This window comes from Phocoena sinus, chromosome 2, assembly GCF_008692025.1.
Source record: "Phocoena sinus isolate mPhoSin1 chromosome 2, mPhoSin1.pri, whole genome shotgun sequence".
Classification (NCBI taxonomy): domain Eukaryota; kingdom Metazoa; phylum Chordata; class Mammalia; order Artiodactyla; family Phocoenidae; genus Phocoena; species Phocoena sinus.
In genome coordinates, this window is record NC_045764.1 from 163013282 (window position 1) to 163027646 (window position 14365).

Sequence of the window (14365 nt, forward strand, 5' to 3'; positions counted from 1 at the left end):
AGTCACCTCATTGCAATAAGCTTTTATACATTAAAAAAAAATACAAATTCGTTTGTTTTCAATGTCTTCTCCGGTGGCTCTATTGTATTCTACATTCTGTTGCAGACTTGTGTGACCTGGGTTAGCTCACCACACCTCTGGTAAATGCAGTTAGAACCACCACATTTTTAAATGAGGAGAACATCATTATACCAAGAGAGGGTACAAGAGAGGGCATAGACGGAATTCTGTCTCCTGAAAACTGGTGTTTCCTAAAGTTATTATTAAAGCCAATGATTTTGCTCTCTGAGGCAAACAAGCCCAAGAATGCCAAGTCTTCTTCAACAGTCTACACCTCCTTGGAAGCCATAGTAATTATCACAACTGTAGCCCTAATTTGACAGAAATGGTTTTCTCAGTTCTATCTCATAAATGAAATCAGCAGCTCTCTTCTGTCTCATAAATAAAATCAACTTTACTGCAGCTCTGTCAGCCTTGGAGAGAGGGAGGCTACACAGACTAAAAGGTTCCTGCTTAGGCTAAAATGTCATGATTCTCATGTGTGCAGAAAGCAGGTAAATGTTTAACAATGGACTTTGTGGCGGGGGAGTGGGAACAGTTCTGATGTGTGAAGTTTGCCAGGTTCCACGGTACAAATACTCCCATCACAGCTAATTTCAATCTGCCAGTGTAACATCAGAGGCCTCACAAGAGCCTGAAAATTTAACACTCAGCTCCCACCAGCCAGCAGAGGTGGCTCCAGCACTGCTTGGCCTGAAAATGACTCAAAAGGCCCCAGCACACGTGTGCTGGATGATTGGTAAGGTCAGTTCTAAAGCCAGTATTCTTTTTTTAATTTTTTTAAAAATTAATTTTATTTTATTGTATTTATTTTTGGCTGTGCTGGGTCTTCATTGCTGCGCATGGGCTTTTTCTAGTTGCAGTGAGCGGGGGCGACTCTTCGTTGCGGTGCGCCGGCCTCTCATTGTGGCGGCTTCCCTTGTTGCGGAGCACGGGTTCTAGGTGCGCAGGCTTCAGCAGCTGTGGCTTGCAGGCTCTAGAGTGCAGCAGTTGTGGCGCATGGGCTTAGCTGCTCCATAGCATGTGGGATTTTCCCGGACCAGGGCTTGAATCCGTGTCCCCTGCGTTGGCAGGCAGATTCCTAACCACTGCACCACCAGGGAAGCCCCAAAGCCAGTATTTGAAGAAAGGGTCTTATAGTCAAAACTCACTTCAAAGACCCCTTACTTAGCCCTCAGAGTACAAGAGCATGGTTTCAAATGTACAACCCGTACAGTGACTTCTCGTGTCAGAACCACCACATAAGACTAAGGGTGGAACAAAACCTCTATGCAGAAGCACAAGCACTCAGTCTACCTTCTCCAGACAGCAATCAATCAAGTCGCCATAGGGGGAGATGCGTGGAGAATTCGAAAATGTTCCTGCTTCTCTGCACTTTATTTCACTGTTTTTAATACGAAACCTCTAGAACCATGATTCCCATTAGTATATTCGCTTGCTGTAACAATTAAAATAATGGCCACCCTGAGTTGCTGTGAAGGGGGTCAGAGGATTAGCAGGGGGTTGGACTCTTCAGCTCTTGGGAAGCCAGTAAGTTAAATGTATGATGCCACCTCACAGGAACAAGTTAAACTTGACTGAGCATTTTCCCCCAACAACCCTCTGGGGTCATCTCGGTTACGAATGAGAAAATGGGAGTCAGAGAGATTAAGTTGTTTGCCCAGTGTCACACAGCTGCCTCTTTATACATGGCAAATAGGGTCAACACAATAAAAACCGTGCATTAAAAGCAGTTATGCTGCACCATAGAATTTAGAAAGCACTTCTCATGCCTAACCCTATGTGGGACCTAACACAACGCCACAGCAGACAGAGGAGGGGTGACCGTCCTGTGTTACGGATGGAGAAGCTAAGGCTCTGGTGTGTGAAGGGCCCGGCCCACTGGGCAGAGAACTAATGAATGGCAGGTTCTAGACTCAGACCCAAGTTTTCCACTCTTAGGTCCTGTACCTTTTCCTGGGCCACAGCTGCCATTCACATTCCTTAAGTAGGGAGATGCCTTATGCGAAAAGAAGGGGTGAAAAAGGATAATCCAATCACATAATCTCACTAATACTATAGGTCTAAAAGTCAATGAGGGGGAAATTTTGTATTTTTAGAGAACCAAACCGATAAAAGTCCTCAGATTTAGCAGAATTTGCTGGGCCATTCAAAACTACAGGGACAATAGGCTTGAATACTGGACTCTACTCAAAACAAGTATCATTCGGGGAAAGACTCAGGTCACACATAAAAACTATGTTCATGATGTAATCAGTGAAGAGTGTCAACTATGAGAGGGCCCCGTCCAGCTGGCTCAGGACTCAGGCAGTTACTTCGGGAGACATGTCCATACCCTGTCCTGCCCTGAATCACTGATTGTGAGCCCATGGCCTCCACTTCAGCCGACCTGAGACACTGGCCTTTACTGTCAGACAGATGAGTAAGAATGTACTCCCAAGAAAAATTTAAAATAAATTTACAATTCCAACCCATTAAAAGAAAACACGTTTAAATTCACGGCAGTACTGTAAGGAGTTTGAGCCTGTGTGTACTGATCTATTTCATAACCACTATAATACTGTGTGAACTTTCCTCCTGCTTATGAAGATGTCTGTAGCATCTTAGAAGATCTAATAATACACTAGGGCAGAACCACATTTGTGACGTGCCCTCAGGTCTGAATATGCCCACCAGCAAAAATGGGGGGAGGAGTCCCTAGCTGCCAGGACACTGGGAGCAACTGGGAGACAAAATGCATAGGCTAATTAATCACTTTCACTTGGCAGGAGCGCAGGGCACAGGGAATGGAGCCCTGGGCAAGGAGGAGCCTGAGCAAGGAAGCCAGATGACTCAGAGTGGACACGCTGACATGACAATGCCACAGATGCCTGGGCAAAGCTGAGGAACTCAGAGTTAAAAGGTTTCAGTGGAAAGACAGAGAACAGCAAAGCTTAGAAAAGCAATTATTACTTAATAAAATATACTACTTCGATGCAGAACAATGTAGAAGACAGGAGAACCAGTTGAGGAGGTAAATATGGGTTTAAAATTTCAGTTCGGTCACTCATTAGATGTGTGACCTTGGGAAAGTTACTTAATATCTCAGAGTCTATTTTCTCATCTGTAGAAACAATAGGCCTGTTGTAAACTGGACATGGTAAAGCAGATGGCCTGCTCAGCACATGGTAAATGCTCTGGGAATGGCTGCTAGAGATGATGTTATGCTCTCTTATATTTTGCCTCAAGTAGATAAAAAGTGCTCAAACTACGGTTATTTATCATCCTGAATATTAAGGAGCTGCATTTTCTACAAGGGACCTTCCTTGGGTTCTCAGTTCACTCAGTCTCTCTTTTAAAGAGACCTGGAGGTAGGAATGTAAATTGGTGCAGCCACTATGGAGAACAGTATGGAGGTTCCTTAAAAAACTACAAATAGAACTACCATATGACTCAGCAATCCTACTACTGGGCACATACCCTGAGAAAACCATAATTCAAAAAGAGTCATGTACCACAATGTTTACTGCAGCACTATTTACAACTGCCAGGACATGGAAGTGACCTAAATGTCCATCGACAGATGAATGGATAAAGAAGGTGTGGCACATATATACAATGGAATATTACTCAGCCATAAAAAGGAACAAAATTGAATTATTTGTAATGAGATGGATGGACCTAGAGTCTGTCATATAGAGTGAAGTAAGTCAGAAAGAGAAAAACAAATGCCATATGCTAACGCACATATATGGAAACTAAAAAAATGGTACTGATGAACCTAGTGGCAGGGCAGGAATAAAGACGCAGACGTAGAGAACAGACTTGAGGACGTGGGGCGGGGGAGGGGGAAGGGGAAGCTGGGACGAAGTGAGAGAGTGGCATGGACACATATACACTACCAAATGTAACATGGATTGCTAGTGGGAAGCAGCCGCATAGCACAGAGATCAGTTCGGTGCTTTGTGACCACCTAGAGGGGTGAGATAGGGAGGGTGGGAGGGAGGTTCAAGAGGGAGGGGATATGGGGAATATGTATACTTACAGCTGATTCACTTTGTTGTACAGCAGAAACTAACACAACATTGTTAAGCAATTACACTCCAATAAAGATATAAAAAATAAAGAGGCCTGGAGCTCTTGGGTTTTTTGTCTTGACAAAGTGCCACCTTCCAGCTCCAGAATCACCCTCCAGCCCTCAGAGATCACAGCCCAGCAGTTCAAGCTGTACCCACACGGACTGCGACACAAGGAATACATTAGGGACACTTCGGGGAATGCTTCCCTCAGACCCCAAACAAGCAAACTGAACAAGAGCAGCCCTAGACCCTGCACCACAGCGGGGTATTTTTACGGGTGGCTGACGAAGCAATCCTGGCTAAAGTTGTGAAACCTTTACTTCGTTTTCCATCACACTGCATTACTAAAACTTCCCATTCATTCTTTCTCTTCCATTCCACAGAGCCTCCTACATTTACCTTTCACTTCACCTAAGTTATCACCCCCAGCAAAACCACGAAAATTCTAATCCCTCCCCATTATTTCCATAGATACTCAAACTCAAAGTATTACAAAGTAAGACAAAAGCTGGGCAAAATATGTGTTGGCTGGTGGGGGGGGAGGGAGTTGAAACAACTTAAAAGGAAAAAAGCTGTAAAACATCAGAAGTAATGAGTGAAAGAAAAGGTGAATAGAGGGCAGAAGGTGTTGAGAAAAGTCAGGTGTACAGGGCACCGTGCTGGGTTGGGTGAGCCCCCGTGCCCACTGAACAGCTCACCCCTAACGGCGGAAGCCCTTCCACGACGTTCTTCTTTCCGGAGAGGAGATCTGACACCGGCCTCTTCTTCTGAGAGTCCCTCCTGGCGCGGTACCTCCCGGACGTGGTGAGGTCGGACTCGGACATGGAGGGCGTCAGCAGCCCGTCCCTCCTGGACCGCGGGCCTTCCCCGGGCGTGGGAACTGGGCTGCCGGCCCTCCCCTTTCTCTCGGCCTCAGTGACGTGGGCCTTGGGCTCAAGGCTGTGCGTGGGGCCGGGCGTGTGGGGGCCGCTCCGCGGGGCTTGCTGGGAGTAGCTGCCCGGGGGCGCCCGCGCCTGCGCCCCGCGCCCCTCCTCCAAGTCCTCCTCCTCCTCCTCGCTGCTGTGTATCAGCATGGTGGCGTCTGAAAGGGACTTTTTGTGACCGTATCTCAGGCTCTGCTGCTCATCGTCCTCTTCTCGCTTTGTCCTTTCAGTGACGACGTTTGGCTGGGAGCCCGCGGAGCCGGCCCGCGGAGCCACGTCCGCCGCTGACGCCGACATGGTCCTCTCCTTGAGCCGCAGGCCCTCAAAGCCGTGGGTCAGCCCGGCGATCTCAATGCTGTTCCTCTTCTGGAGCTGGGCGTGCCGGGCTGAGGTCAGGGGCTCGCTGACCTCCTGCAGGGAATGCGCCACCGGCAAGCTGTCCTCCTGGAACGTCTGGACAGAGTGATGGACCCGCCGGGTGATGAGATCGGGGTTGCTGCTGCTGATGTAGAGGTGGCGGGACAGGTCAGGGGTGCTGTTGGCGGGCCTGGGGTACGGGTAGGGGGGCGGCGGGCGGTACACCTGCGTCCTCATGATGTTGGGGGCTGGGTAGTCCCGGGCCTGGAGCTGCACGTTGGTCAGCTCGGGCACGCTGACGGCACCCACCACCGGCCGCCTCTCTGCGGGGTACGGGTAAGGGGCCTGGCTGTGGAAACTGTAATTCAGGTTGAACGGGTAGTGGGCCGACGGGGGGGAGCTGAAGTGCGCGTGCTCCCGGATCTCGGGCTGGCTGTAGACCAGCGCATCGGGCCTGCTGTACGCGTACGAGCTGCCGATGTTGAGGTTTCTCAGCGAGTGGCTCTGCCTCTCGGCGGGCGCCAGGCCTCTGTGGAGCTGCTTCATCACCGTCTCATAGTCGGGGGTCGGGCGGTAGGACGGGGGGATCAGGGCACTGTGCCGGTGCGACGGGACGTAGTCAGGCCTCATGATGTCACTCCCGGTGATGCTCGGGTTCGAGGACATGGGTGAGGGCTGCAAGTAGGGCTGGGGGTTATTTAAGGAGCTGGTGCTGTGTGCACTGTAGACACTGCCGTTGCGGAGGCGACCACTCAGGTCAATCTGGGCTCGATCCAAACTTGTCTGAGAGTGACAGTAGTATCCATTCTGGTTGGTCACAAACAGGTTATCTGGGGGGAAAAACAAAACATTTAAAATGTATATTTTAGGGCTTCCCTGGTGGTGCAGTGGTTGAGAGTCCACCTGCCAATGCAGGGGACATGGGTTTGTGCCCCAGTCCAGGAAGATCCCACATGCCGCGGAGCGGCTGGGCCCGTGAGCCATGGCCGCTGAGCCTGCGCGTCCGGAGCCTGTGCTCCGCAACAGGAGAAGCCACAGCAGTGAGAGGCCTGCGTACCGCAAAAAAAAAAAAAAAAAATGTGTATTTTAAAATGAGATTTTCTAAATGTACAAAAGTGGATCAATTACTCTAGACAAATACTGAGACAGGCCCCGAACGTTGATGACATTCTCAGCGTACCTCATGAAACTCCACCCTGAAGTGACCTGGCTGTAGCCACAGCTCTGAGTGACCCTGGACAGGGGGTTTCTGGGAGCCTCGCCTCCTCATCTAGAGAATGGGGATGGCCCTGCCTACTCTAAGGGTGGTATTCAGGGTTTGACACCCAATAAAGAGCAGCCAAATCTAAGTCCAATATTAAGAGTACAACTGTACCACAAAACACTGTCTTTTTCTGAAAGTCAAAAACGTGTTTTACTAGAGACACAAAGCAGGCTTTCTGGAAGTCTGGGGGACTGCAGGCAGAGATACTGTTCAAGGCTCTGGGTCTCTGACTCTGCTTTCTCCCCTCTCTGGAGATGTGGCCTTGATGATGCTGAGCTAGTTCAAGCACCACCTTTCTGTAAACAGTTCCTTAAATGAAACTCTAGGTGGGCTGTAGAGATTCTTCCACAGTGAAGATACAAAAGGGCAATAGTTGGGCAGGATCTGAGCCTCTTGAGGTCCAACAGTGTCACCAGTAGCTGTATACCTCACTAGGGGCCAGAAGCCAAGAAGACCCTTGCTAAGACAGCCACACCTGCCCCCTGCTCCAGCCCCCATGCTTCAGTAAGATTGGGGTCCAAGAGCAGAATCTAGCTTGGCTGTGTGTGTGCCTGTTCGGGGCTGGTACGAGGCATGTTTCTTCAGTCCAATCTGTAGTTCACCTGGAAAACTAATGAGGGTGATTTCTAACCATCAGAGAACAGTTGCCATCGAAAAGCATTCTTTTTTCGATTCAAAAGCCTCTTGGCGGTTTAAGTGCCAAATGATTATCAAAGTGAACATGCCACAGCCTCGTGTGTGGCACATACAGCCACAAAGGGATGGGCCTCACACGCACCGCTGTTTCTTCCTGTGGACACACAATGCTTCCTTGTTCCTGTCCATTTCCCGTATCTGGAACACTCTGCAATGTGCGTCTATGGAGTCCCCTCTACTCACTGCTGTCACAGCTCAGCCTCATTCAAGACCATCCAGACTCGCACAATACCCGCCGGCCTGGCCTCCCCATCTCCAGGCTCCTCTGGGTACTCCATGAACCATTCATTTACGAGTCTGTATGTGTAAAAGACTATGCTGAGAACTAACAGGGGGAAAATGACTGGAATCCAGATAAATATAAAGGGAAAGGTGTGTACCAAAATCACCAGAATCCAAGGAAGAAGCGTGACAATTAAAGGAGATAAGCGTTACAGGAGTCCGGAGGAGGGAAGGATCGCTTCCAGATTGGGCCAGGCTGATGGGGCAGGGAGAAGACCAAGAACAACCCCCCAGGGGATACAGCCCTCAAGGGGCCTTGGGGTATGTGGGTGGGGTTTCATCAGTAGCCGGGCTGTCTACCTCTGAGTGCGCGCGGATCCCACCCAGCAATTTCCAGGCTCCCTTCTCCTTGCCACCGTGCCCAACATTCCAGATAGAAAGGGACCCCAGCCCGAGTCCCTGGGGAGGCTGACATGGAGCAGAGCCCTCCTGCCAGTGCACGATGGACACGGGTAACCTGAGAAAGAAGTAAGCTTTCCCGTGTAAGCCACTAAGAGTTTAGAATTTGTTCCCACACGGCAGCCTAGCCCATCCTGACTGGGCGGAAGCATGTGGGCAGGAGGCTGCGTGGGATAAGGACCCTTGTGGGTGACAGAGCAATGCGGGCAAAGCTGGGAGACGGGGCACAGAGGGCGTGCTCGGTCTGGCTGGAGTACCAGGTAGCCGGAGAGGGTAGAGAACAGTGGGGAATAAGACAGGAAGAGTAGCATGAAGGAACATCACAGAGAACGTTGAACACTAGACAAAGGAACGATCGTCAGGGAGATGGGATAAGATGAGCCTGGCTGCTGAGTGTCAGGTGAACCAGGGAGAGTGGGGATTGAAGACTGAAGATATCAGCAACTATGATGCAAGAACTGAGACGTTTAAAAAAAAAGAACTGGAGCAGAGGGACATGGCGAAGGGGACGTGGAAGAGATGGAGTTCGTCAGAGGCAATAGGGTTTGCAACTGTCGGGGTACTGAAGGCAAAAAGAGAAAAGAAAAATTACATGCAGTTTGGAATCCAAGTAACCAGGAGGGTGACTTCGTCGTAAAGAAGTAAGGAACTTGGGCAAAGGGACTTGTGGACTAGAGTGATGGGCTCAAATGCAGGATGTCAGTCTTCAGTAAGCTGTAATGGTGGATACTATTCACTGAGTGCTTCCCACTCAGCCGGGTAGCCCGCTGAGGGCTCACATGCAGTAGCTCCCTTCACTGCCCCAACAGTTGTCAGACAGATGAAATGTGGGGCTGGGGCATAGCGGTGATGACGGGGTGGGAAACTCAGACAGTCATCCTCGCTGAAACCCGAACCACGGATGAAACGAGGCTGCTGCGGAAGCCCGCGGGGGGAGAGGAGGCCCTGGGCAGACTTTGGGAGCAGTGAACACCGATGGTACAGGAGGAGGGAGAACCCAGCGCAGGGAAGAGAGGTCTGTCAAGAGGCTAGACTGCTGGAATCGGATGGGAAGGAGAATGTGCGGGGCTCTGGGGACCCGTGAGAGGTCAGCTTGAACAGAGTAGCAAAGGTAGGAGAAGTAAAGGGGTAACCAGGAGGCAGAAGGAGCACACACGTGTTACTCTCAGAAGTGGGGTGAAAAATGAAAGAAAAAATAATTCAAACTGAAGTTTGAAGAGAGAAGAGAGGAAAAATAGTAGGATGCTTGCAGATGGAGGAAAAGGGATGAACAGCAAGGAAACACTAACAGTGCAGAGAGAAGAGCCTTTTCCCGGAAGTGGGTGGGAGCTGGGGTCACAAAACCAAAGGAGGGCAGCGTGCAAGGAGGAGAAGACCGTGAAGAAGGTGAGAACATCCTGAGGGGGACACTCTGGGAACCCAGAGCCCAATCCATCCCCTCCCACCCACCCGTCGCACTGCACAGAAAGTCTCATCTTACACACAAGGCCCGGCACCAGCAATGCGTCACCACCCACCTTCCGGTCCCTTCACACACCATGTTCTACCAGTTCCCTGTGGGGCTAAGTCCAGCCACCCTCTTCCTTGTTTATGCCAATGCATTCACTATCCAACCCCCCTTCACAAAACCAGGAGCAGCAATCCCAACAGGAACTGCCTCTCTCTACATACGGAAATCTACCCATCTTTCAAGGTCCAAAAAGCCTTTCTCAGTCTCTCCAACATGATGAGCAATTGCTCGCTCTCTCTCATCACAACAATCATGTTCTCTTTGTATTTAAGTTATTTGTGTACTTGTCTCATCCTCCACTATTAGATTCCAAGCTTCTTGAGATATGGAATTACTTCTCTGCATAAATCTCCTCGGCCTTTATAGTAGAGCCCTGTAGGCAGAGTCTGTAAAATGAATGCTGGAGATTTAGCTTCGGAGGCGCTGTTTAAATACAGCTCCCTATACCCATCAAGTGAAAGATGAACGTAAATAGATAAAAATAAAACGTTTAATACTTTACAGTGGGAAGGTCTCAGGGAGGAAGAAACAAAATGAGCTTGGGACATCCCAGGCTAGAAAGCAAGGAAGCACTCAAAGGCTACTGGGGTGTGTTAACAGGACACGGGAACCACCTTGAAGGAGTGCCCGTGGGCCAAATTTGAGCATCAAAATTTGATATTGAATATTTTCCACCCATTTCCAAAAAACTGACTTTATAATGGCAGCTTCTTCTATGAATCCAGGTTGGCTATAATCATGACAACAATTTTGGATGTAACTTCAGCCAAAAACTATCCTGGCTTCAAGATCTCCAAGTCCTCATTAATTTATTCATAATAATTTTGTAAGGCATTTCAGAAATAGTGTACTTTACCTTGCGAAGAAGTGTATGGTTCTGTATAATGTCCATTATAATGCAGCTGGGGTGGGGGAGGCATCACATAGGGCTGGGGTTTAGGCTAAGAAATGGAAAATTGGAAACAGCATTAAAACACATTGCCTATGTAATATGTGTACAGTAATTTTCTGCTGGTTTCTTTCTCTCCATTAAAAACTTCTAAAGCAGTCAAACATATTATATATGAAAAATAAATATGAAGACCTTACAGCTCTTACCATATCTATCATTTTCAGTGTTTCATTTCAGTGTTTCATGTTCAGTGTATCATTTCAGTGTTTCATTTTCAGTGCCAGAATAGCAATGCTAAGCCCTATGCGCTGATATCAGACATCAGACAGCACAAGAAAACAAGCTGTATCCAAAAAGTTAAGAGCAAGAAGGAATAGGCAAAAATTTCCTGAATTCTTATATAAACAACTGAACATAAGAAGCTTATATGTAGTATATTTAATCTTATTAGGAAAAATCATCTAGTATTTTAAATATCTACTGATTACTCTTGGCTAATAGTCAAAAAAATTTTTTAACATCTTTATTGGAGTATAATTGCTTTACAACGGTGTGTTAGTTTCTGCTTTATAACAAAGTGAATCAGTTATACATATACATATGTTCCCATATCTCTTCCCTCTTGCGTCTCTCTCCCTCCCACCCTCCCTATCCCACCCCTCTAGGTGATCACAAAGCACGGACCTGATCTCCCTCTGCCATGCGGCTGCTTCCCACCAGCTATCTATTTTACGTTTGGTAGTGTATGTATGTCCGTGCCACTCTCTCACTTTGTCACAGCTTACCCTTCCCCCTCCCCATATCCTCAAGTCCATTCTCTAGTAGGTCTGTGTCTTTATTCCCGTCTTACCCCTAGGTTCTTCATGACCTTTTTTTTTTCCCCTTAGATTCCATATATATGTGTTAGCATACGGTATTTGTTTTTCTTTTTTTGACTTACTTCACTCTGTATGACAGACTCTAGGTCCATCCACCTCACTACAAATAACTCAATTTCATTTCTTTTTATGGCTGAGTAATATTCCATTGTATATACGTGCCACATCTTCTCTATCCATTCATCTGATTATGGACACTTAGGTTGCTTCCATGTCCTGGCTATTGTAAATAGAGCTGCAATGAACATTTTGGTACATGACTCTTTTTGAATTATGGTTTTCTCAGGGTATATGCCCAGTAGTGGGATTGCTGGGTAGTATGGTAGTTTTTTAAGGAACCTCCATACTGTTCTCCATAGTGGCTGTAGCAATTTACATTACCACCAGCAGTGCAAGAGTGTTCCCTTTTCTCCACACCCTCTCCAGCATTTATTTTTTCTAGATTTTTTGATGATGGCCATTCTGACAGGTGTGAGATGATATCTCATTGTAGTTTTGATTTGCATTTCTCTAATGATTAATGATGTTGAGCATTCTTTCATGTGTTTGTTGGCAGTCTGTATATCTTCTCAGAGGAAATGTCTATTTAGGCCTTCTGTCCATTTTTGGATTGGGTTGTTTGTTTTTTTGTTATTGAGCTGCATGAGCTGCTTGTAAATTTTGGAGATTAATCCTTTGTCAGTTGCTTCATTTGCAAATATTTTCTCCCATTCTGAGGGTTGTCTTTTGGTCTTGTTTATGGTTTCCTTTGCTGTGCAAAAGCTTTAAAGTTTCATTAGGTCCCATTTGTTTATTTTTGTTTTTATTTCCATTTCTCTAGGAGGTGGGTCAAAAAGGATCTTGCTGTGTTTTATGTCATAGAGTGTTCTGCCTATGTTTTACTCTAAGAGTTTTATAGTTTCTGGCCTTACATTTAGATCTTTAATCCATTTTGAGCTTATTTTTGTGTATGGTGTTAGGGAGTGCTCTAATCTCATACATTTACATGTACCTGTCCAGTTTTCCCAGCACCACTTATTGAAGAGGCTGTCTTTTCTCCACTTTATATTCTTACCTCCTTTATCAAAGATAAGGTGACCATATGCGTGGGGGTTTATCTCTGGGCATTCTATCCTGTTCCATTGATCTATATTTCTGTTTTTGTGCCAGTACCATACTGTCTTGATTACTGTAACTTTGTAGTATAGTCTGAAGTCAGGGAGCCTGATTCCTCCAGCTCCATTTTTCGTTCTCAAGATTGCTTTGGATATTCGGGGACTTTTGTGTTTCCATATAAATTGTGCAATTTTTTGTTCTAGTTTTGTGAAAAATGCCAGTGGTAGTTTGATAGGGATTGCATTGAATCTGTAGATTGCTTTGGGTAGTAGAATCATTTTCACAAAAATTTTAATATGACGTTGGACCTAATATTTAAATATGTATAATATAATAAATATTATATATATTATATAAATATTAGGCTTAAGCTATGGAAAATCACCATTTCTTTGGTCAAATATCAGCACACTTTTGTGGTTCGAACTAAAAATTAACAGTGCTCAAAGCATATTTTATTAAGGAAGATGACATAACTAAAAGAAAAAGACCAATTGTATTTTTCCTTCTTTCTTACCAGAGACATCCTCGAAGAAGACCTCCTCCTAATTGGGTTCACTATGACGGTCTGAGTTTGCCTGTAAAATAAGACGTCTTTGAGAAGAGCATATATATATATATATATATATATATATATATATATATATATATATATATATACACACACACACACACACACACACACACACTCATATACACATAACCTTCCTAATTCTACCAAAATAAGTTAGTAAGAAGGTAAAACGATAAATCTTCTAAAGCAAAAGACAAACTAATCCAATCATAAATTAGAGAAAAGAAAGGAGATTTTCTGTCCTTACCTGGGGCCTTGCCCCTTTCCTGATGCCCAGGTCCCTCTGACCACACTTCAGTGTTTGAGCCTCATGGGGCATCATGCCCATCCCTCTGGTGGCATCCCTTCACCAGAGGGATGGGCAGCAGTAACTTTCCCTGGTCCATTTGGGTGGAACCTCTGGAGTGATCAGAAGCAGAGGGGAAAACAGGCCATGCCAGAGGGCCGCAAACTCATCCCAAGGGAAGCAAGATTCAGTGCAAATGCACCTCTCCTGTAGGCCTGGCTCAGCACTGACCACCTCCATGAAGAGATAAGGTTATAACTTTGGAAACTTAAGAATCTATATTTCCTCTAAGGAACTAAGATAGAGAAAGCAAAACAGTAGGAAAATTGGTTTGGTGGGCCTGTGATAAATCCATTCACTTTTCTTAGCAAGAAACTTCTCTCTGGTTTTAAGTGTACTTTTTAAAAAGGAATGAGAATATTCAGGAGTGCCGACTAATATTTGTCAAATAATCTGAGATTTTAAGATATTCACAGCAAGCTCCATCTTTGAATAAACGTAGCTCACAAACAAGAAACAGAAAAGTCCTTTGGTAATTCAGTCTTTTTAAAACAGAGGTAGACATTTTTTTATTGTTGTTCTTATGTGTGGTCAGTTATATTGCAAATAAGATCTAGGAACCTAAACACGTAGGATTCTTGGCTTTGTTGATGATGTAATTTTGTCAAAGCACTTTTTGAAAAACTTTGACCATTTGTTCCTAGCTCATGAGCATGTGACACATAATTACTAGTTACAAAAATACTTTGTGGTTGAAAATCCGCCTGCTGATGCAGGGGACACAGGTTCGTGCCCTGGTCCGGGAAGATCCCACATGCCGCGGAGCGGCTGGGCCCGTGAGCCATGGCCGCTAAGCCTGTGCGTCTGGAGCCTGTGCTCCGCAACGGGAGAGGCCACAGCAGTGAGAGGCCCGCGTACCGCAAAAAAAAAAAAAAAAAAAAAAATTTTGTGACCCTTGGTTATAGCGTTCTAAGGACTAATTGCTAGAAAATCCACAAAGTAAACACTAGCTCCATTTAATCAGTAAATTTACCATAATATCAAGCCTCATGTCTCATAAATTAACATTATTCTTAGCACTCTAACAACTG

At 46.2% G+C, this 14365-nt stretch overlaps 1 protein-coding gene across 2 annotated transcripts in view; it reads right to left on the minus strand.

The window, feature by feature from the left end:
- PTPN21 (protein tyrosine phosphatase non-receptor type 21) overlaps nucleotides 1-14365 on the minus strand; it is a 71847-nt gene that overhangs the window by 12614 nt on the left and 44868 nt on the right. For both annotated transcript variants that reach the window (XR_004348440.1, XM_032622553.1), the window contains exons 11-13: nucleotides 12932-12992; nucleotides 10406-10490; nucleotides 4817-6228 (exon numbers count right to left, since the gene is read on the minus strand). Coding sequence is in view for 1 of the 2 variants with exons in the window: in XM_032622553.1 (XP_032478444.1) it covers nucleotides 4817-6228; nucleotides 10406-10490; nucleotides 12932-12992 (1558 nt within the window). In the remaining variant the exon portion in view is untranslated. The remainder of the gene's footprint in view (nucleotides 1-4816; nucleotides 6229-10405; nucleotides 10491-12931; nucleotides 12993-14365) is intronic.